The sequence below is a fragment of the Kogia breviceps genome, chromosome 17 (assembly GCF_026419965.1).
Source record: "Kogia breviceps isolate mKogBre1 chromosome 17, mKogBre1 haplotype 1, whole genome shotgun sequence".
NCBI classification, from domain to species: domain Eukaryota; kingdom Metazoa; phylum Chordata; class Mammalia; order Artiodactyla; family Physeteridae; genus Kogia; species Kogia breviceps.
Genome location: NC_081326.1, coordinates 20,849,407 through 20,874,922, shown reverse-complemented (window position 1 = coordinate 20,874,922; position 25,516 = coordinate 20,849,407). Strand labels below are relative to the sequence as shown.

Sequence of the window (25,516 nt, the reverse complement as noted above, 5' to 3'; positions counted from 1 at the left end):
GGGCCCTACGTTAGTGCCTATACATGTAACAACCACTCCTATGAAGAAGTGAACACTGTAGGATCTGGGAATGTAGCAAAGAAACATTATGGGGAGAATGTGGTCAGAGAGAAAGGACACACATACATACGTAACGGAAGATATGAACCTGGAGGAGAAAGCAGCCTTTTTCTTGGGATATGTAGATTCCATCCTTAAGAAGGCTTTTATTATGCAACTATACTGTGCCACACTAATATCAATCAAAATTATAAAATCATTAACTTTGATTTTAGGTGAAGCTTGAGATCTCTGTAACATCATCACTTTTTAATTTCCACGTTGGCCAGGGCTTCAGTGACAATTATTGAGAATCCAGGAGCTACTAAAGATGTCATCGGTAATGAAAAAAATTTAGCTGGAAGTCAAATTGCAAAAGGATAAGAAATAAGGAGAAGCATGAAAACAGGGAGTATAGATTGTTATTTTGGGAAACAAGTAGTGAAGGAAAGAGGGGAACTTGAGAACTTGAGCACATTTGCGGAAAAGGGTAAAGTCAGTGAAGAGGAAAGGATAATTAACAGACCTTCTGTTAAGGTCAGAAAGAAAATGGTTTAAAAACCTCAGATGAAGGAATAATCTTAGACAGGAAGAGGAAAACTTCCTCTGTCCGCAGGGACATGAAAACAGTAGCTGTGCAGCACTTATGTCTAAACTGAGGTTGTAAACAATGAATAAACATTGTTATAAACTTTTTACAGTCATCCAGAGGACAAGCAAAGAGAGATGGTTTGGTTGATTTTGATCGGACCGCAGTGTGAGAAAGGCAAGAAATCAAGGAAATTGAAAGCACTGAAGAGAAAGATTAACAGGGATTCCAGACTGAGAAGAGAGCTGCTGAGAAAATATCCATCTTGATATGGTCAGAAAGTAAATGTGGTGCAAATTAGAAAGATAATGGGTGATAGTCAGGTGGTTTTTAAATTTTGACTTTACATTGAGAGATGGCCAGGACCCCAAATCCCTATATCCTGGACTAGACAGATGCAAAACATTTACAAGAAGAGACACAAGAGGCTAATGCAAACTGGTTGCACTGTTTGCTAGTATTTTGTCCCAAATCCCTATGTAGTGTTTTATCCTCATGACCTGAGTAAGAAGAACTTAAAGATCTACATCCTTTTTTGCCTCTTTGGCTTAAGTCCTTCCCTGGATCCAGGCTGAGTGCTATTTGATGCTTGTTTTCTCCTGAGCCCTGCCTTGGCCTCTGCTTGGTCTTTACTGCCTGTATGTGGTGACAGTAACATTTTGAAAAGAGAGCAACACTAAGATAAAAAAAAAGTTAAACTCTTTGCTCCTCTATTCTAAGATGTTACCCTTAATATAGTAAAACCCTGTGTGTCTGTGAGCACTCCTTTTTGTTGATTCATTTTAAAGTTTTTCAGTGAACAGGTTGGGTGCATCAGGAAGCCTTGTACTTCTTCTAGATAAGTGGTTCTCAAGTTGTGGAGGTGAGGGTAGGAGGAAAAAAAAAAAAAAAAGATATGAAAGTATCCCAGGGAATGTTTCCAAGGGGAAGAGAGTGCTCATATCTCTGTGTGTGCAGGAGGAGCAGGGAGCATTGTAAAAACTTTCAGGGGGTACTGATAAACACCTGTCTTTCTTCTGACTGAAAATCACTGTCCTACAGGTGAGCAGGTAAGAAGAAAGGAGTGACATTGGAGTTTAATATTTGAGAGGTGGGATGGCTCTGGTAGGTGATAAAGTCCAGGAAGTGGGCTACCAGGGTGGAATGGAGGTGAAAAGTTTTGGAGTAGAGGCCAGGAAAAATGAGGCTGGAATGCTGGATATGTCCACCACAGGGTGGCTGAGCTTTGGCTTTCTCCTTTATTACCTGCAACACTTTCCCGAGCATCAAGTACATAATGTGTGTTCAATAAATACTCTTAATAGACTGTGTACATTTCAGAAAAATGTATTACTTTTAATATCAATTATGTGAGCATGCAACATTGCTAAATACAAAAGTCATACAAGCTCACAAATGACTTCAGAGACTGCCACTTGTAATTAAAGAACAATTTAGGCCCTATTAAGACATCATAAACATAGATCCGTTCCTGTTTTCACTTGGTGACTATACATTTTCACCCTGTTACTACTGGCTTCACTCAGAAACTCTATTGCCCGCAGTTACATTTCTTTACCCCTTAACGCTTCTCTGAAGAGAAACAGCCATTAGCAGTCATCTTCTAAAATGGTGTATTTCCACTGTGCCCGAGTAAGACTCAAGTGTTGGGCATTTACAGTACACAGCTCTGGGGATATTGCCTAAAAATTGGAGGCTGCCTGTCTATTATCTGTTGGAAAAACATTTCTATGAATTTATGATATCAATATGTCAGCATAGGATACTTACAACTGATAAAAGGTAAATTTGAAAAGTTTACACTTGTTGCAAATAAGTTGAAAAACGGAAAATTTCAATTTCTAGTTAATTAAACAAAATGAGTAGCACGGAGCATGAAAAGTCTGAACCATGCTAAGTTTACAGGCTCCATGTCAGAAAAATGTCTTCTGGGAAGTATAACACAAAAAAATAAGTTGAAATTTATTATTTTTTTTTTTTTTAGATAAAAGTGCTACTCACATCTGTGTCATTGCTCATCTAGGTAACCTAGAGAAAAACAATTGCCCTTTCTGGGACTCAGTTTCCTCCTCTAAAATACAGAGGATGATCCAGCCCATCTCTAAAAGTTCCCTTCCAGATAAACATGCTCTGTAACTGGCTTCAACTTTAGGGTGTGTGCAGTAGAAAGCTCCCTGGAGACAGATAAACACAGTTTCAAATTTTATTCATCATTTATTAGCTTTTCAAGCTTATAAAAGTTATACCTTATTGAGCCTTAATTTCCTTATTTATGAAATGGAATAATGCTACCTCTTTAATTGAATTGTTTGAAGATTAAATGGGATAATATGTGCTGTGAAGTGAATAGCATAAAGTCAGTTGGTTAACAGGAATTCAATGTGGATTATCAAATCAGTGTCTTAGTTTGCTACTCTTTCCTTCTCTCCTTAAAAATTCAATTCCTTGTATGTCACTGACTTGCAAGTAAAAGATATTATGATAAAATTTGGAAGATACTATGAACTTTTGCTGAGCAATATTTGTAGGATGTGAATGTTTTGGAAAGCTGAATTTTATTTTCTGGCTTGGGAATACCTATGGATTTGATTTGAATATAGCAGACAAAGTAGCAGTAAGAGGTCAAAAATAATTCAAAAGCTCCATATGACTTCACAATTTAGCAACTATTATATATTCAAAGACAGGCATGATACCACATGCATTAATAATAGTATATCACACAGGAATATAAATCCTCCACATATACTCAGCACTAGTCCTAAACTTTACAAAATCACATGAAATCAGTTTGGAATTCCACAATTTTAAGGATGAAGAGAACTTTACCTAGAATCACAAGAAAGCTATGAGGATAATAAATAACGATATTAAAAAGTGATTGTATGGGTTGGATGTGCTAAATAGACTAGCAGAAATTGTCTAAAATAGCCCCAGGAACCTCTTTTCCCACTTGTGAGTCTATTAATAGGTGGATTTGTTTGAATGTTAACTGGACATTTTGGATCCTACTGGGTTAAGCAGAAGGAAGTACTCTAAAATTTAATCTTTCCTATTGTCTCAAAGACTCACACTGTTAACATGTTTTCTAGTAATATGTGATTGAGGACCATGTAATACACATGCCCTTATTCCACTCATTCAAAAAGTACTGTAAAGGGAGATGAGGGCAGACTTACCTTTCATCCTTTATGTAACTACAAAGGAGGGCTGAGCTCCTGGTATGTCCATATAGATTATCTGTTGAAACGCTGCTTAACCTACTTCACATGGGATTGTATCTAAGACCTCAAGGACAGTTAAGTGGGGTCTTTATTGCAAAGGGTCTTCCTGTTGCCTGCCATTTGTCCAGTAATTCATGAGCCATTGGCATATTACTGGTGCCTTATATATTACCACTGAGAAATGATTTCGTAATACTGAACAGTGGGATTACACAGCTCATAGAAACTTTCCATATAAGAACCATGATGTCAAAACACAGCAGAGGCCACTAACAGTATTAATGAGGATTTTGTCAGCTTCTAATGATGATTATTATTGTATCAGAATGTAATTCACACTAATTATTAGTAAAAGTTTACAAACATTAGAAAGTGCATAATAACATTTGGATCTGATAGGGCTGATAAAAGACATGAAAAACACAACACAAGGGCTTTACTTTTGTGATTGGTGTCCACATGATTGCAAGATCATTTTCTACATCTTTTGCTGCTCCATGGAGATAAGTTGTCCTCCAAATTTTAATAGTCCTCCAAATTTTAATTTATCACAGCACTGTGATAAATTGATTCCATAGAAGAAAATATTTCCCATGCTTAGTATTGTCTTGTATTCTCTTTCCCACATCCCCAATTCTCAAAAATCCTCGTAATTGGAAATAAAAATATTTATTGAAAAAAGTTCTCCACTTGAGAATAAGACAAAATTTGCAGTTTGAATTCTGGTCTGTGTAGACACCAAGCAGACTGAATTCAGGTAATATTCACATTAATGGATATTTTCAAATGCCTGTATAATAAGCAAAGGAGTCTCGATGAATCTGTTAGACTTAATTCATCAGCTGTGCATTAAGGGGAAAGATTAAGTTTTAAAAAATGTGTGTTCTATCCTGTGCACACCACCACGTTATGGAGCAGAATTTTTAGGCAGCCCTTTTAAAAATGAGTAGTATAAAAATTCACAGTAACGTACATCATTTTTGTTTTTCATAAGCAATCAAAGAAGGGGGCAGTGCTGAGCATCTATATTATATAATACAAAACAGTGTAAATAACACAGCAGGAACACACAGATACATAATGCTAAAAACAGTGCTTTCTGGATGGTTCTTTTACTGGGTGAATACTTGGGCCAGAGATATTTAAACTCTGGGGTTCAACCAACCCTTTGCGATTAGACACAATTAAATCCTCTGACATTGTGAGGGGCCAGATGCTACAGGAAGAATCATCATCTAGGTCGGTGCTACTCTCTACAAGCATTTAATCATATGGTCAAGTGAAAGGATCCATACAAAAATGACATCCAAACACAAGCCACATGATTTCAACCATTGCTGATGCCAGAGGTAGAGAAAAGTCTGTCTGCAGCCACAGCCTTTGCCCCCATTTTTAACATAACAAGCAGGTTCCTGCAATGCAGCACAGCCATTTTCTTTTCCCCCTTTTCACTCTTGGAAATAAATGCATTCCAGCCAGGCCTGGAGATTTGAGACATTGTCAGGTGTTGATGAAGATCAAAGTGGGGTGTTAACTTTCAGATTTTGCTGCTTCTCCCTGGGCTTCCCCACTTTGTTCTGTCGAATTTCGCTGTGCATCTTCTTCACCTTCTGTTAGAGACATAAAAAAGGATAAAGGCAAAATAAAAATGATTGCTTATATTTACTGACTCTCAGTATATCATATTGGAAATTTCAGAAATACTCAAGTCTGAAATTCTCATAGAGACAAGTATACTTTCTTGGTAATCAATTCCCCATCAAGAAAACAGCTTAAGTGTTTCAAGGGCTAATTCTGGTTCTGGAACAGCATGGCTCAAAAACAAAATAACAACTGAATTTTTAGAATGGTTAGTGATACTCTGTGCTTCTGATAAATAGCTGGGAAATCTCATGGCCAGGTCATGGCATGGCACTTGTACTTTCATAGGTTGCAGAAATCAGATGTGTCTTTAGGCAGAAATCAGAAGTAGGGAACAAGTTTACCTTTTGATGCGTGACTATCTTATATTAAGAAATATTTTAAAATTACATTTTACATTATTCTGAACACTTGATGATAACCTAGCTGACTTCTCATAGGTTTAATAATTTTAATTAAAAGCAACAGTGGAAGGACATTATGTCAGCTGGTTAGTCCCTTGTCAAATAGTTATGATGGCCTCTGGCCTGACTTTACAGAACATATGTACAAATCCAATGAAACCACTTTCATAACTGCACCCTTAGCAACAATCTCAGCCATAGCAACACTAAAATTAAACAATGCTTTCTCTCCATATTAGGTCACTTTACCTGGGTGCAAGCTGCAGGCAATTCTTGATTCAAAGATTCAAATATTTGCATGTGTTAGCTTGTTACTAAGCGACCAATATGGCTTAATGGACAAAATCTTTGGGGGTGTTGCAATAATACGTGTTATATTAATTTCTGCTAAGAGTTTATTACCATAATTCAAGTTAATTGAGGTAAGTAGGCTGTCCATTATTTAGATGGAAATGTTGAAGCTAATTTCTCCTTTACGCTTAACAAGTACACACAAGACACCTCACCATGCACCATACTTTAGGGAAATTAAAAGTAGTTTTTCCACATAAAAATCATATTCTGTTCTAAAGGGGTTCCAAGAATATCATGATGCATTATATAGAATTTTCATGTACTATCTTCACTATTAGAGAAATGAACAAGCCCCCAAGGTATGCAGATAGCCTGAATCTGAGATGTGTAGATTAGCATGAAATGAGAACTTGATAAATAGGAGAAGCTCTGTCAACCAAAGGAATGAAGTCATATTAGGGCAGATGCAAGACAGTAGAATATTAAGGATGAAAGTGACTGTATAAATACAAGATGAGGATCTTGACTCTCATGGGGCTAGGGACGTTCTAGGTATCCAGGGATACTTCTCAGGGCTCAGAATAATCCTGCAAACACAGAGCTGTGGCTAAATAGATGCTTGTTAACAAGTCAAGATAAACATGGGACAACAATATTGTTGAGCATAAACTTAAATAGAAGCTGAAATACTCAGGAATTACAAAGGAAGTCCCGCACTATTCTCAGCTAGTGATATTTAATTTGACATTGTACAGTTGTCTTTATTTTTTATGTTTTAGACTTTTGATTGTACAGTTATTACTTTTAGTTCTCTGTACTTAGAATAATAAATAAAGTCAGTGCTGTTTATACTTTGCCTTATTCTGGATTTTGTGATTTGAAGAGAAACAGAAAATTCTTTCAGGGCCTACAGAATTGCAATTAGCATGTAGAAATATCTGAAAAAGAATACATCTGGAAGCATAAAGATATTTGAATTATTTTAAATTATTTAATTATAACATTAATATCAAATATAAAATTATTTATTAATATAAAATGTCAACCTATTTAAATTTTAACATAGTCTAATAGACTATGTTAAGAGACTACAGTCTCTTGTATAAGAAAGGTGTTGAGGTTAATGGGTCTTCATTTCAGTGAAAACAAAAAAAGAAGAAATTAAACTACACTATGAATAAAAATGTCCTCATAGTAAGAGTGGCTAAAATTAATGCAGATTATTTAAAATAGAGTATTCATATAAAACACAAATTTTGTGAAAATGATTAGTATATTCTCAAAGATTGCAGAAAAAATATATTTACTTACTTCATTCCACCAAACTGGAATAATTCCCTTTAGCCTTTCTCACAGCTATTTTGAAAATTAACTCCTGGTAGTAACAGAGAAACAAGGAAGCCTAAAATATACATCGGTCTATATACTCCATGGAAGTGATTATTAAAGTTTTATTTTCAACCTGAATTTTAAAAGACCAATCTATGACCTGCTGACCTGTAGTCATTGAATAAAGTTCTGTCAGTAGGTATTTTAAGGTAATGTTGCTGAGCTATTTCAACATATATATATATATATATATATATATATATATATATATATATATATATATATACTCTGACTCAGTTTTCCAATAACTGGAAGGCTTTGCCATGAAAATTCTAATAGCAAAGAATTATCAAGCTGTTACCATGAGTCAGAAACTGATCAGTGTATTTCACATATATAACACTGTGGTTTCTTAACTGTGAACTCCTTTTTACTTTTAAAGATTACTTTTTGCACAAATATTTTTCAGGGAAATACATTCAGCTTTGATATTTACAAAAGCTATGGATGGAAGAACCATCAGGGGTTTCAGAAGTACTTTGACATGTCAAACTTATTTTACTTTTTCATTGGTAAAGTTAGATTTGGTGGGTAGGAGTTCGAGGCCCAATAGTAAGACAAATTTTTCAAACTCAGTCTGTCATGAAAGGAAAACGAAAAGAACTTCTTACCTAAGACTTATTTATGTAATAGACTATTTTATTCCATTCTCAATAAAAATGGTCCTGGAGACCCTTTTACTTTGAAACGGTTCTTGGAATAGAGATCCGTCAGACTCATCTGTGAATCTTGTTAAATATCTAATGCTATTAAATGTTACAGGTGGCCAAACTGTCAAAGGTAGGAGCTCCAACTTTGTTAAATGTTCTACATAAGATATTTCAGAGCTTTTAAAGAGATCAGGATTAAAAAAAGATATTTCAGAGCTTTTAAAGAGATCAGGATTAAAAAAAAAAACAACTCATGTGTTTTATTGATTGCATTAGTAAAATCAGATTAAGGATTCTGCATTTGAGTGGGAAACCTGTAAGGTGCAGTCATTGAAAACAGAGTGGGAGTGATCAAGAGATTAGTACCTGCCTTTTATCTTGCCTTAGACTGTTTATAACTTTCTTTTTTTTTTTTTTGGCGGTATGCGGGCCTCTCACTGTTGTGGCCTCTCCCGTTGCGGAGCACAGGCTCTGAACACGCAGGCCTAGCGGCCATGGCTCACGGGCCCAGCCGCTCCGCGGCATGTGGGATCTTCCTGGACCGGGGCACGAACCCGTGTCTCCTGCATCGGCAGGCGGATTCTCAACCACTGCGCCACCAGGGAAGGGAAGCCCTATAACTTTCTATTAGGTTACTTTCAAAGGTGTTTTTTCATGACTTAATCCTACTTAGCCACCAAATTGGAAGTGCTGCAAATCATTCCATGTTCATAGAGATGGATGTCAAACAACTTACCTGTCTTGTTGATATCAAGACCTGCTAATTTCAAGGCTAATTCATTGCTGTTACCACTTGCAGAGGAAACCAGGATATCATGTATTGCATTTCTTCTACCCGTTCTTCCTGAAGCAATAAAATCTGCATATGTAGTTTCCACATCAGTCATTGCTAACAAATATCCACATAGCAGGAGCTACAAAACAGAGAAAAATTAATAGGTAAATATAATGTTGGTCAATGGTAAACATTTAACAAAGACACTTGTTAAATTACTGGCCTATAATATGGATGTGAAGTAACTGTCTTGCTTACATGTCCACAAAGCAAGTAATGCTTTGATTCTTGATCAAGGGTCAGGGAACATTTTTTGTAAAGGGCCTGATAGTAAATATTTTAGGCTTTGAGGGTCTATAGTCTTTATCCAACTACTCAACTCTATGGTTGTAGGACAAAAGTACTCAAAGAGAATACATTAAATAAAAGTAATAAACTAAACTTAGAAAAATAGACATAAGGCCAGATTTGGCCTGCATGCCATAGTTTGTGGACACCCGGTTTAGATCATAAAATTCTCCTTCTCTAATACCATTTTAGTCAGTCTTCAACTCCAGACATAAGAACTTGAGCTCCGTAGCATACCAAAGTGGTGGGAGGTGGAGTGCAAGTGCTCCATCCTAGAGATAAGCTGTAAGCAAGGGCATTGTTTGCAGAGAACCTAAGAACAATAATGAAATTAACCAAAATCCAGTTTGCTTTTTATTATCATCACGGACCAACAATTCTAAACAATGCCAGTGATCAAATACAGCTCCCAGTCCAGGAGGACAGCTCCCTTGTTGCCTCCTTGGTAAGTCATTCCTTGAGAGGAATAATAATCTTTCTTGACTGAAACTTTGAAATAAAATCTTCAAAATTACAAAGGACTCAATGAAAGTGAGTTTCCCGGGCTTCCCTGGGGACACGGGTTCGAGCCCTGGTCCGGGAAGCTCCCACATGCCGCAGAGCAATTAAGCCCATGCGCCACAACTACTGAGCCTGCGCCCTAGAGCCCGCGAGCCACAGCTACTGAGCCCATGCACCACAACTACTGAAGCCTGCATGCCTAGAGCCCAAGCTCCGCAACAAGAGAAGCCACCACAATGAGAAGCCCATCGACACAATCAGAGAAAGCCTGCGTGCAGCAACAAAGACCCAACACAGCCAAAAATAAATAAAATAAATAATTTAGAAATAAATTATTTTGTTTGTTACCAAACAAACCTGGTAACACACATACTTAATTAAAGACTTAATGAAGAAAATATTTTCAAGGTAGAATATGAGATACATGTAATAACAAAAGATCATCAAATGTAAATCTTTCATTTCTTTTTCTACGTTAAAAAAACTCATATTTTCCTGAAGGTCAAAAGAGGGATGAATACTAAGATATGAAAAATGAATTTCTGTTGGATTAATTTGTTTAAACAGGACTTTAAAGTAACACAATTTCCCTCCTATTCGTAAACATTCCAATTACATTTTACTATAGTTTAAGATTAAAAACTCATCCCAATAATCAAGAGAAAGGAGTCTTTTCAAAATATATGAAATGTGGAAGAAGCTAAACTGGTAGAACCCATACACTATCATGGACATGCACACTGTCACTCTGAAATAAATTGATGCCATTTACAGTGAAATCCAGGATGGCAGTCAGTAGCACTTTCCTTAAAGCTTAGTTCTTCTCCCAGTGCATAATGAGGGAGCTGTTAATTTAATCTGGGGAAAACTTTTATACTCTCTCTTCTGTAAGAGGAAGCTAAAAGAGGAAAGAGGGAGGAACAGCACAATACAAGTTTTGAAATAGGAAATATATGAATACTGCATGCTTTACTGTGACTATATTATGGCTCCAATCACTTGACTAGATCCACCATTCTTTTTTATGGGAATATGATTTAATGGTTGTTACCATGTTACTTAAAATTTCCAAATGCTCCTCAGAAGATCCTGGATTTAATCCTGCCCCTGACATTGGGTCGTGGAGTGACAGAAAATCACTTGACCTCCTGGCCTTCCATTTTCCAATAAGTAAAGCAGGACAGCTGGATGACATAATCGGCACTTTAAGTGAAAGTGTAAAAATAGTGATCACTCAAAACTATATCATTTCTAGAATCTTGAATTTGGAAATTCCCTTCTGTGACCATAACTACCAATTTTTTTTTTCTTTTCCTCTTACTCACAATGAATCTGTTCCTCACACTGGTCATATCTTTAATTCTTTTAGCACTTTTTGTTTTAGTTTCCTCTAGGCCCAGTCTGGATCAACTGCCCACCGTTTCGTGTAGCTTCTCATTAGCATCAAGAAGTCCCTTTGCTCTACCGTCACCTTGACTTTCCTAAGCCTCACCTGGGAAACAGCATGGTACACTTTCTCTGATCTCATTACTGGGTGGATAAGTGTTACCAAAAAAGTCACAAAATTGTGCCAATTGGCTCAACTAAACATTTTTACTCTATTATTAGTATACACTCTGAGTTGAACGGAAATTCTTTTGTTCACCTCTATTTGACTCTTCCGTATGGCTTCTCTCTGTGGGAAGGATTCCAAACCCTTTGTAGTCCACACAACCAGACATTACCTGCCTCAAGAGGTGACTTTGCGTCTTCCTTCTTGGAGAAGATATAGGACATCTACTGCAAGTTCTCTTACATTTCTTCCTTTCTCAAATACATTTCTCTGTAAATCACTATTGTTTCTTTTCTAGATAAAACTAGCTGCTTTCTTTTTAAGGCATGCTATTGATTCTATTTCCTATTACCTCCTGTAGGACCTTTCTCCATCCATTTTTTTTCTCAATAATTTGAGTCTTCTTTCTCCCCTGGATTTCTCCCTTAAGTTTATAAGCATGTTCAAGTCTTTCCTTACTAAAAAAAAAAAAAAAAAATTGAACCAACCATTCAACCAAATACCCATTCCTCAACCTTCATAAATCTTTGTACTACCTTCTCTTTCCTTCATTAAACTTCTCAGAAGGGTTCAACTACTTTTATTCTCTCACTTTCCTTGAACCAACCTTTAGAATTTTTCTATTCCATTGGCCTTTATAAAGTATGTTTTACAGAGGCTACTTTCATATAGATCACTGAAATGATCTGTATTAACATTAAGTAACCGCTTAGTGTTAAATGTTCTTGTGAGTGTCTATCCTGTTTGAGCTCACATGACACTACCAGTTACATTCTCCTTGAAACTCTCCACTAGCATATATTAAAAGTTATAGAGGCAAAATAATTATAAGAATCAGACTTATCTGTATTTGAATCTAGACTTTCCATTTATTTGTTATGCTATGTCTAATCCCTCTGTACTCAGTTCTTTATCTATAAATTGTGATAAATATACTTAGTTCTCAAGATTATGAGAATTTACTTGGATTATGTATCTCAAGAGACTAACACAGTGTTTGGCACATGGTGGATAAGTACTGATTTAAAAAAAAAAACAAACTGTCACTTTCTTAGCTTTCATGATACCTTACTATCCTGGTTCCATCCCATTTGACCTTTGTATTTTTTACAGACTTCCCTTTCTAGGGTCACCTTTAAAAATAAGAGCACATTTTGTAGGAATTTAGAATCAGTCATTGACCTTCTTTACTTTCTTACTTGAATAACTCATGTAATCCCAATGCTTCTAATTCCTCACTATGGATAATACAAACATCTGATTTGCTATTTAGAATGTTCTCCCAAGCTCCTCACACACAAGAGCAACTGCCTGCTGAATAGGGACTTCCACTTGGTTTTGCACAAACATTTCAAATTCAATAAAACAAAGTAAGACAACAACAAAACACATAAATAGAGAAAACTGGCTTCATTAATACGCTGTGTTGGGGCATATTTTGACTTATTTCCCTTCTCCTGATAAACTTGCTTGTTGAAATGGATTTAGCCCTCAAAATTCAGCCAATGCCATCTTCTCTTTGTCTTCTTTCCCCTATCTCTTCACCTAGCCCTCCCACAGGCCTTGATTTGTGCCGGTACAGGGCATTAAAATTCTAACTGGCATCATGGTTGCCTCTCCTTCTAGACAGATCACAAGTTTTGACAAGACAGGAAATGCATTTTGTTAATATTTTAACTACATAGAATTCCTAGTAGAGCCTTTTGAACATAATCAGTGCTGAATAAAAGTATGTTGAATAGAACTGAACAACGAGGAAGAAATACATTAATCACCTTTCATCAGTAGCCACAGAGAATTTCCCTATCCCTGGGTTATACTAAATCACCAAATCCTAAAACTCTGGAAGGTTTTATAGGTGAAAAGTCTGAGGACTTGATAGTTCAAGTGATCTGCCCATCTTCACATAGTTAATTAATTAAGTGGCTGGAATGAAAGTCTTCAAATCCCAGTCCACTCTTTCTGTTTTACCAGGTTACCTGGCTGTGAGTAAGCTACGAATTTGCATAAAGTTTTTGACCTTGAAGTAATTCGGGCACTATTACAATGATATTTTCATTACCTATTCCACTACCATTAACCATTGCAGTACTTAGTTTCTATGTTACTTTAAAGATTTAGAATTGGATATCTTTATCGATTTCTTTCTATGGTCACATTTTGAAATAAGGGCACATTTTGTGGAAATTTAGAATCAGTCATTGACCTTCTTATATCTGTCCAATGTATCTGATAAAAAGGCGAAGTAGGTTACAGGAATAAGCTCATCTCAAAGTCCTTGTTATTGTCTTTCATTCTTAGTCTCTTTATGGCTTTTTAAAACATAGGCTTTAAAAATAGCACAACTGCTATTATTTCTCATCTGATAACGTTATGAAGTAGGCAAAAATATCCTCATTTTCATTTGAAGAAAATAAGTCAGAGATGTTAAGTGACTGCTGAATAACACATGGAACTATGACTTGAACCCAGCTCTGTGGGTTTTGCATAAAGAACACTGTATTTTTCAATAAAGTTCCTTGTTTTTTGCCATTATCATTTTAAAAAATGTAGACTGTCATAATAATACTCATGTATGTGGGAGTTTACATCTAATTCACTTTGCTGATAATAGTTTTAAGAAGATTTGAAATATCAGAGTGAGACAGAAAAAAGTGGTGACATTTTCCATGAGAAGATACGAATTAAAAGGAGTACTGTGTTATGATTTGTATATCTGGGAATGTTAATTTCTGTGATGGTGGTGATTCTATTTATAAGAGGGGAGCCAAAAACTTAATTTGAATTTTCATTTAGGGTACTCCTAAGTAATGAGTACATGGAAAAAGAAAGAGGGTTATGAGAGATGTATGTGTATACTGTGTTCACCTTTGAAATGTGTGTATCTAGATTTCAATTGGATTGAATGAAAGACAATAATGAGAATTGTGAGAATAGATTATTCTGTAAACTCCTTTTCTTCTTAAGCATTTATGAAATATACTTGCTAGATTGATGTGCATATTATTGTAAACCTCTAAAGTAACATAGAAAGTACTGGGCATTCAATTATGGTAGCCATTATAATTATTATTATAATAGTTATTATTATAAAGTAGTATTCCACTTTTATTAGATTTGTTTTCTCCAGACAATAAACTTAATTTTCAGTAAAAAGAACGATAGCTGACAAATAGCACGTATTTAAATACATGCATGAAGAATATAATTACATTCTGAAACAAAACATATACATGTTATAAACTCTGTATCTTTTTCTCTCTCTCCATGATTATACTTCCTTAATGAATTCCCATTAGGTGCTCAAAAACAGTAATTTTAACATGCATGGCAGCTATGTTTTTTTTCCTTTCAGTTAAACATCTTGACACAGCGTTTCAATTTATTGATATGACTATCAGAGATTGGAAATAACTTTTACACCAATATAATCACTGTATAATGACTTGTAGTTAGCTTAGAAATTCTGGGGAAACTGTTGCCAAATTACTATGGGTGACAGATGTTCACCCAAAAGTGACAAAAGTCAAAAAAAAAAGTCCAGTAAGTGCCAGCAGCTGGTAGAGATTTAATAGAGTAGCACTTAGCACACATTTTGGCCTTATGCAAAATAAACTAATCAGAATAAAACTTGGAAAAACTTACCAAAAGTGGGCTTTGACCCTTCACTAAAGCTTCCAATTTATGTTGCTATAATTAGAATTTTCTAGACATGACAAAATGGTATATTGGATATAAACAAGATAATATGGTGCCATTTTTTGTATCTAGTTATATACAAGAGCTAATTATACTAATATTCAAAGTCTGATTAGAGGGAGGAAAAGACATTTTATTATTTAAGTACTGTACTATTTAAAATTAGATTAAATTTTAAAGCATAAATTTCTAAATATTGATATCTAAAAATCCAATCAAAATTCATGACTAAGAAATAAACTTGCTTTCTTTTCCCCTTCTTAAAAAAGTCTCACTTTCTCCCTCTTTAAAAAGTTAACAGTATATTGGTATTCTAAAATTGTTTTGTTTGTATAGTGGATTTCTAAACTGAGATTCATAATTTGTGTTGGTCTTTCCCTTATTTAGGCCCTTTATCTTTTTAAATATCATTTACACAAATTGAGAGAATAAACCAGATTTCACCCTAGCATAATTTATAGATTTAGATAGACTGCAAGAGGCTAGAAAAAGTATGTACTTACGTCTCCTGTATTAAACAAATTGAAGTGTCCGCATAGATGTATTCTAAAAGAAGTTGGGTCTATGAAGCTGCTTAAATGATTTTTATAGTGACATTGAGTCATGAGCCAAATGGTGACTGGATAACATGCTAATTTTACTCCTGTAAATGGGGACACACGAAAATGAGACTCACAGACTTGGAAGAAAGAATGGAGAGAATGTCATCAGCAGGCACTGAAGTCTTCTCTCTAATATAAATGGTATGATTTTTTTTTTAAAAAGAGAAGGAAAATTCTTCCTCTACCATTATTACAAATGCAGTTACATGACTTCTCCACTGTTACTTTATGAAATCATGTTAAGTTTGCTAAAAGTCCTTGAGTAGCTTCCTATGTGCTTAAGACTTGGTCTACATTAGTGTTTCTGAAACGTTTTGGTCTCAGATATCCATTACATTATCAAAAATTACTGAGAACCCAAATGAGATTTGTTTATATAGTTATATCTGCCAATATTTACCATATGTGAAATTAAGACTGTAAATTTTAAATATTTATTAATTCACTTAAAATATAAATAAAAAGCCCATTATGTTTCAGTAAATAATATATTTTTAGTGAAATGAAATATATATTCCAAAGCCAAAATAAAATAGTGACAAAAATGGCATTGTTTTACATTTTGAAATTCTCTGGCTTAGTTTTGCAAATGCCTGGCTTAATAAAAGACACCTGGTTTCTCATATCTGCTTCTGCATTCAATGTCTCAATATGTTGTTTCAGTTGAAGTATATGAAGAAAGTCTGGCCTCACACAGATTTCTTAGTTGGAAAAGTGAGGAGAATTTTAATAGCTTTTCCAGATAATTATGGATTTTTAAATTTTGCAATGTGGAATCTAAAACCATATCAATATGCTTCCCTTACTGTTTTATTAAAATCTATTGTCTACTTTGCACCTTAAATGGATCTTTTGCCCATGTGTATTTTTAAAAATATCAGGTATTGGTCATTTGGAAAAACATTGGTTCACTAGGTTATGCAAAATTTCCAAATAGTAGCTTATTTCATTATACAATATCACATTTGTTAGTAATGCCACCTATCTCAACAGAAAATTCTTTAAGAATTGAGAAACTGACAAGTTCACAGGGGCCGATAATAAGTTTTCCAAAATTGTAATTTTTATTTGAAAGCTCAGATTTTATCATTGGCAACAGATACAGTTGGATTTTGCTTCTCTTGAAGTGACAAGCTCACTTTGTTCATTTTCAAGAAAATCTCTGCCAAATATCCAAGTTTGAAAAAACCACAGTTTGCTTGTCAGTTGTTCTTTCAAGTAAAAATGGTGATTCATGAGAAAAGTGGCTAATTTAGCTCTCAACCCAAGCAGTCACACAAGTACTTACTTGAGACAACCATGCAGTTCAGTACGTCTTCACTGACTTACCATTTCATCACACAGAATATTAAAAAGACCTCTACTCAAGGGTCAAGATTTGACAAAATTAGTATATTTTTTTACTCCTTAATCAAGTACATTCTTAGGTACACCTTGCATTTAAAAAATATTAACTCTGAGTGTGTGGCAGTGAAGAATACCAGGCTTACTAGTAGAGTTTGCTGCTACTGACTTGATTCGTGCTAAGGTGGCAGCAGTTTTCCCCACCATGCTTTTGCACCATTAGTGCAAATGGCAGCCAAGTGAAAAAGGTAAATAGCATCACTATTATTATGAAAATTATTTTAAACATGTGAATCCACTGAAAGTATCTCAGGGTATGTCTGAAAGGGTTTTGGGGACATGCAGGAGTTGGGGGACCAAATTTTGAGAACTGTTGATCTACACAGTAACAGGAAGCTATCCAACAAACACTGCAAACACTAAGGATTATAGAAGCGAACCCTTTTGTAAAGAACTTAACTAAGCAAGTTTTTGATTCCTAAAATATTCTGGAAATAATCAGCTATTTCCATGCTAAGTACAATCCTATCTATCTTTTTCTCTTTTCTTTTCCTGCAAAAGAATATTACTTATTTATCTAATTCTGGCTTACAAACAATCTAATAGCATATTTCTAAGAACAACCCCCCAATCTCACAAATCAGAGGGCTTCAAATTAAGTTTCATGAGCTCAGGACAGGGTGCTAGAACTTGATGCTATCTTAGTTCCCCTTTTCCTTGAATTGGGCTATATTCTAGTCACATTTTGGAGTAAGCGACAACAAAGAAGAAATCAAGAACCATACCCTTTTAATAGCAACAATTTGAAAATTTCCACAGAAGTCTCCTCTGTTAAGGCATAATTATAAATCCTGCGCCAGATCATGACACTGCATGCTCCAGAATACCATTTGGTATAATGGGACACGTGTTGTCCTTTAGAAGAGTTTGGATAGTGTCCTATCAAAAGCACACTTAAAAAAATGTAATCGCATATACTGAGTTGTATCACAGAATGAGGCCAACACATATTAACTCTGCAAAGTCAAACCCTCTTTTGTTCTAAAACCAAGGCATTGACTTCTTTAATCGCAAAATATGGCTAGAATAAATTTTGCCTAATATGAGAAAAAATAGGCAGTCTTTGATGGTTTTCACAGTAAGTTTTTGACTAATACTACTAGAAATAATAACCCATCTACATTTGTTGGGGAGAGTTCGTCACTTCTTCCCTGATTTTCAGTGTATAATAAAAATTCTCAAGTTCAAAAATTTCCAACATTTGATACTACTGGTTATTCTTCTCAATCTTCTCTCTATTCATTAATTAATCTCTGATCCCCAGTAATGTGATAATTGCAATCCTTATGCCTTCATTCAAGATTATATACATTTTTTTCTTTGTTTTGACATGGGCACATTTTCATATTGTTTTTGTAAATTCATGACCTAGTCAATTGTATTATTACTTAACTTCTTCTCTGAGACCTCCTTTAGCCCAGATTCAAATCCTTTTTTTTTCTTTCCACAGTGCTTAACAAATCAAAACTTTGTAATGAGAAATCTAAGCCTAAAAATGTTATAAAGCCAGAAGCACAGGCTATCTTAAGAAAATATTTTCACTGTCTAATTAGGTAACAAGTGACCTCAAAGCTATTCATAAATTCCTTTGTTGATTTCTGGCTGACCCGTTCACCATCCTTAAAAACAGAAATTTCTTCATTGTTTTGTGTTTCTTAAGTCTCACTTGTATTTCATCTTCTTAACGCTCCATAGAAAATCTTGCCTAATGACTTTATGGAGAATGTCAAGGTTATCCTACATAAATTCCTTCAATTGCTGTTTCTTTATCATCACATCAAAATTGCCATCTTTTTATTTGAGTCCTTTTGCCAACATTAATACCTGACTGGTGCTCTTGCTTCTATCTTCTCTCCTGTTATTTTTCCTTCCATCCTGCCTTGTGCTTCTGGAGTCTTTCTTTTCCCTGCTTCTCCAATGCCCATAAAATTATTTATATATTCCCTGTTATAAAATATATTTCATCTTTTGGCTCTGTTCTTTTTGTCACTCACCTTTTACTTTCATTTACTCTCAAACTTACAGAAAAAGAGGTAGATACTGATTTTCCTGCATCCTTTACAATGCTTTATTTTTAATTCCTTTGCAATTTAACTTACATATCTATCAACTTACCAGTTGTTTTCTCAGAGAAAAACCATTACAGATTAATCACAAAATTCAACAGGCTTTTCACAGTAATCATCTATATCTAATTGTATACAACATTTTACATTGTTATTCCTCTCTTCTTGAAACATCTTTCTCCCTTGGCTCTGATAGTTATTGTACCCTTGATTCCTTCATAATCTTCTTATATTTCTTCTTGCTCTTTCCCTCACTTAACTATTAAATAATATATTTTCTCTCTTTTGTTCTTTATGTTCTGTTTGCTAATCCCATTTACCCCAATTGTCTTAATTTCCAACCGTGTATAGATGGCTATCAAATCTATAATTTGGGGGCCTGATATTTTTCTGAAGTGTAGCTTGGGAATTTTTACTGCCTATTGGATATTCCCCCATGTCTGTCCTTAAAAACTCAAATTCAGTAAGTTCAAATGGAATCTCTTTGCTGCATCTCTACCTCCACCCCCCAAACTATTTGTTATCCTTATCATTTTAGAGTATATTACTACTATTTTCTTAGGTATCCATGATATTAATAGAAATCTTAGAATTGTGTTCAATTACTTCCATCTCACCTATTCCTCCCATCTAATCAACTCTCAAACCTCAACCTCATTGTTTTAATTCTATCCATTCAATGCTTCTTAAATATTCTTCATTTCCGTTCTTTGTCTGGTCACTCCCCTCATCATCTCTTTCTTGACTATTGCAATTATAGGCTAACTACTTACTTATCTAAACTTATTATTTTCCAAGTTACCCTTTACACTTACGCCAGAATTAACTTTATTAAACATAAAATACTCAAAAATCTTCAGTGGCTCCTGGGAACCCTCAAAACATAGTTGTAACTTTATTTGCATGGCCCTCAGGAATGTGAACCCAACCTAATTTGCTAGCTCTTTTCCCTATACTATCTCTCCCATGTATACTAAGTTAGATCATAGCAAACACTAGCTATATATCTGGTGTTCTCTTATTGGTCTTCTAATGCTGTTTTTCTCAACCTGGAGTGACCTTCTCTCCCAATGACAACAAAATCCTCCTCATCTTTCAAGCCCAGTTTATAAGCCACAACACCTCCCCATCTCCAGGTAAAATAAATAACTTTATTATAATATTTAATTTGGCACTATGCAAGAATTAATTATTTTCATGTTGCTCTTCTTCCTGTATTATGTGTTCCTTGAGATCTGGGTCTTTGATTTTTGAGTCCCCTCAGAATGCTTGGCACAGGATTTTCTATGTTGTTCTTACATCTGCAAAAAGTATATTGTAGATTTATTTTTAATCATCATACTCAAGATCCTTATTGGTAAAGTAAATTTGTCAAGGTTATCCCATTGTCAATAGTAAAAGTATTGATAGCTCAGAAAGCATGTTTCTTTATTCTTATTCATTTCATTTTCCTGTCTCATAATACTTATCATCAATATAAAGAGATGAACTGTAATCATTTCCTCGAATACACCTTTTCTTCTGTGTATTCTTAATTATGACAGAAGATTTTTAAAAACTAACAGCAACAAAAAGCACTCTAGAATTCCAAGTAATCTATCCTATTTTCACTTTATGGAAGGTTACCTCTTTTTAAGTTTTTTATAAAATATATATGACTAAAGTAGCGAATTAATGCATGGAATGATTTGTTCTGTCCTCCTTTTGTTAAGGTTTTTTACATCATTTATTTAATATTTCAAAAGGTTTATAAATCATTTATTAGCTAATCTTTGCAGCATCCCTGCTGAGACAGTCGATTAGCTGAAGAAGTACTGCTGGTTGGCAACTGACAAGTAATATTACTTGCACATTACAGATGAAGAAACTAAAGCAGAGAGAGGTTAATCGACTTGACTGTGTCTTACACAGTGAGTGGTAGTACTGATGTCAGAATGGTGACCTGGGGTTATTCACATAAAAACCACAAAAGCATTAAGAGTCCAGAGCTGGTGCTGTTCTTTATTATATTATACTTTCTAAATCCTTTGTTTAATCTCCTTTTCTGGCTCTCTCTGAGTCCAAGGAGGAAAGATACTTTTAAAATCTATACCTTCTCATTAAGCTAAGACTATTTTTTCTACATCCAATAAATATTTAGTTTTTGCAAGGACATTAGAACATCGACACATTTCTTCTCAAAATAACTCATTATTAACTTTTACATCTTTAAAAGCACAATGAAAGATCAAATCAACCTCAGTAATATTTTCTGGTCTGTTCTAAGTTGTAATAATGACCATAATAACAAAACAGCTATTGTTTACTAATTATTTATCAATAATAACAAAAATATCAAGTATTTGCCAGATACAACATTAAGAAGTTTATGTGAATTGTATAAATTCATCAACAAATTTATCGAAGAGGAATGTTCATTATCTCAGTTTTAAAGATGGAATATTAAAGGTTTAGAAATACTGTCATGAAACTGATAGGTGATTTAACCACTTACAAAACCAGCTGCCATTTTCCAACATTCATTTTGGAACATACTATACTTAATTTTTTGTTGATGGTTTGCCATCCCTATTTTTAAAAAATATGTAAGCAGTTCACATACTGTGGTGTTGAGACATTACTATGTAGGGTGATATTTTATTGACATCCCTACAGAACCTGGCTTTTTAATACTATCATCTGATATACATCATATTAATTGACACGGCAATTTCTTCCTTGATTTGTATATTGTTTTCTACAAACACTTTGCATTCCAACTTCCACGTATCTGATTTACTCATCCATGGGATGTTCTTCATCTTCAGACATCTTGCTGTCTGGGCTGTTCAACCCTGTGACAGTAAAAGCACCCTCACTAGGGACCAGGAGTTTGAGAAGGACTTAGAAAATTGTTTGACACCTGAAAATAATGGCTCCAGATTATGGAAAAAAATCTGCAAAATTGAGATAAAAACTTGTGTAATTAATATTTTCAACTAATATTACTACAACAGCAATGTTACTCAGCTTTCATATAGTTATCTATAAATTATATTGGATATGTGACTTGGGCACATTTTAATGCATTTGATAACATTTAGGGTAAAGCTTCTCAAAGGGCAATTGCCTAGGACTGAGGAAGGTTTAAAAATGGCCCTGAACAGAATGAACTAGAAGTGACTTAATGGGAGGCTGAGGCAGAGATGCTGGACCTGGAGAGTGACAGAGCAGGAGTACATTGGAGAGAGCTTTCCTATATAGGAGAGCCAAGAAATTGTTACTTATTGAGTGGGGAGCATGAAGGTAGGGGACCCTATAATGAAAATCCTAAGATTGCTTCTAGATTTCTAACTTGGATAAATGACAGGACGGTACTCCTTGGTGAATACTAAAGGAACAGCAACAGCAGCAAAAGTCTAAGAATGGAAGCTTAACATATCACAATGCCACCTTTAAAATAAATTTGGCATTCTTCTCCTTTTTGAATGAATGGAAATGCATTAAAGACATACACATTCACACACCTGCTAATATCTGCTCTTCTGCAATCATGTGTTTTCTGTATAGTGTCTAAATATCTATTCCAGTTGAAGTAGTGCTTAAACACTTCAATATGCCACTTTTCAGCCAAAAAGAAAAACTGTGTCTATGACTGTTTCAACATATTTTAAATATATGTATAATCATTGCCAACTTATCTGCTTTGCAGATACTACTTTCCTATACAATATTTAATATTTCCCTTTATTGAAAATGTCATTGCTCAGTATTATGATGAATGTTTTTCATTTTTATTATATGTCTGAATGTTAGCCTTATTGATTAATCACTTTATTAATGGAATGATCTTTAGCACAATGTTAAATACTGTTCTTCTCTACCATTATTATATGTTATTTTAAACATTTTCTATACAGTTACTTTAAATGGGATTTTCAGATTTTTCAGGCTTTTTCAAGTCAGTAGGATAGGCTCCAGTGAGTAAAAGAAATGCTGAAGAGGGCTTCCCTGGTGGCGCAGTGGTTGAGAGTCCGCCTGCCGATGCAGGGGACACGGGTTCGTGCCCGGGTCCGGGAAGATCCCACATGCCACAGAGCGGCTGGGCCCGTGAGCCATGGCCTCTGAGCCTGTGCATCCGGAGCCTGTGCTCCGCAACAGGAGAGGCCCGCGTACCGCAAAAAAAAAGAAAAAAAAAAAAAAAAAAGAAATGCTGAAAAACAACAATATGAATTAAACAAATTTAAGTAGTTAAGAAAGCACTAATCTAGCTATTGAGAAATATATACTAATATTTACATAGTGTGTATATATAAATCAATAGTTTCAAAATGAGATAATCTACTGAACAAAATATCTTAACATGTGAATTAAAAGATGTTGTAAAATCTCTATATGATTAAAATACAAAAATTTTTATAAGCTTAGAATATAAATAATAAGTGCATTTTTGTCTGGGAGACAAGTTGTTATCTGGGAAACCTCACGACATTTTGTAGATTATCGAAATCACTTTACTATCAATCTTGAGCATTTCTCCTATCAACTCTATAATTAGTATTGGAAATTAGCATTATGACTCTATTTCACCGTCAGGAACATTGAATAAACTATTTAAAGTGCTAAACATTGGTTTTAACAAATAAAAAAATAATGCATCTGAAGAAGATGTTACAATGAACTGAGGACTTGAAAGATCTCAAAGTAGAGAAATTTCACTGACTGCAGTATAAACAACTTGAGGGTAGAGAGTTTCTGTTTTTCCTGTTTGCCCTCCAAATTTTGGAACAGTGTTATATGCACGGTGCAGGGTAATAAGCAAATACTTAACAAATGAAAAGTACTGAATTCATTACCTTGTGGTACAAATTAGGATTTCTTTTGTACTGTAACTAGAATATTTTAATTTCAGCATTATGAATTATTAATGTCTTTATCTGATTCCCAGTTCTGTGTCAACCAAACTTATTTGAGTGATAATTAGAGGACTTCATGTTTTTCCTATCTTCTAGGATATCACTTTTGCATATCTGTTAATTCACAATTTTGATATTTTTATAGCACAGCCAAAGACTATAAAAACACATAGAGCAAGCACTTGCCAAAAACTCTAAATAAAACAGGTCTCAGATATGAAATTAGAGCCATGCTTGGTTATACTTCTAAGTGCTTCATCTAAAGAGAGACCTGCAACATTGCTGCATGAATTAATCACCTAGGGTGACTTTTAAACCTACCAACATCTGGCCCCTCTATCATATCTGATTTTATTCAATAGTCTAAATGATAATGATTTTTTGATCAAGAACTTTATTTTACTGGTTGTAAAGGTGCGCGCATGTGCGCGCACACAATCCCCAGTGCTTTTAAAAATTGTGGGACAGAATTAATCATAACTATTGAGTTTAAATGTCATTTATCAACTTATTAAAGTGCAAGCATGCCGGGAAAATAAGCTAAAGACAAGACTTTCGTCTTTCAATTTATTTTTAAACGTCTTGTAGAAATCTTTATGAAATTAACACAAAATGGTGGTACACAAAAATCTTTTTGCTTTGTTTATTCCCTAGTCTGTGGCAATGTAAACAGTGGAAATTAACCCGGAATTTAAATTAAGGAAAGCTATATTGTATTAAGTTTAGCCAAACATTATCTAACTTGCCATCATATTTTTTCAAATAAATAAAATTTCTATTCTCTTCCCTGTCTCCTCATCTCCCTTTAAGGTATGTCAACTCTAACCCTGTGCCCTCCCCATACACACACCTTGTTGCCTCTGACATTATCTCCTCTACTAGACGTGCTTTTGTACTTATTGCTACACAATAGTTCAACAATAATGTGATAAATGTGATAAATGCAGGCCGAGGTGTTTCAAGAAAGAAGGTAAACATCCTTACACATTTTCAACATAGAAACAGAATTTTTCAAAAATGAGTTACAAAACAGCAAAATTAAAAAAAAATAGTTATAGATAAAGTTTGCAGATAATGTTGTTATCCCTCTTAAAAGAAGAGGGATAAGGCATAGAAGGAATGTAGTGTTGAGGACAATGAAAATAAGCAGTTCTTGCAATCTATTTATGCTGCATTCAATGGATTTAGAAGACAGAGTCTTGAGTGCTGTCGTTATTACTTGTCTGCCATTTGATGGTGGACAAAATATTTAATTTCAATGGGTTTCACTTTCTATGCCTCTAAAATTGGATTCCCAAGCTAAGAAAATATTTCAAATCTTTTCTAGGTCTAAAAGTCACAGACCTTAGTGTCTGTGTACCCTTTATAAAGGCCACATTTTCACAAAAGATAGCATTCTTGTAAAACACCTTTATAGAAAGAAAAAGCTATATTTAGAAAGTCC

The 25,516-nt window shown here is 34.6% G+C and overlaps 1 protein-coding gene across 3 annotated transcripts in view; it reads right to left on the bottom strand.

Annotated features, from left to right (window-relative positions):
• Positions 1–1,820: 1,820 nt before the first annotated feature.
• Positions 1,821–25,516, bottom strand: part of PKIA (cAMP-dependent protein kinase inhibitor alpha) — a 98,523-nt gene continuing 74,827 nt past the window's right edge. For 2 of the 3 annotated variants that reach the window (XM_059042440.2, XM_067017951.1), the window contains 2 exons: positions 8,967–9,144; positions 1,821–5,462 (listed from right to left, as the gene is read on the bottom strand). In XM_059042440.2, the coding sequence (XP_058898423.1) occupies positions 5,383–5,462; positions 8,967–9,117 (231 nt within the window). In that variant the 5' untranslated portion in view covers positions 9,118–9,144 and the 3' untranslated portion in view covers positions 1,821–5,382. Of the gene's footprint in view, positions 5,463–8,966; positions 9,145–15,608; positions 15,743–25,516 lie in introns of those variants that run through there. The other variant, XM_059042438.2, reaches the window with a different exon arrangement.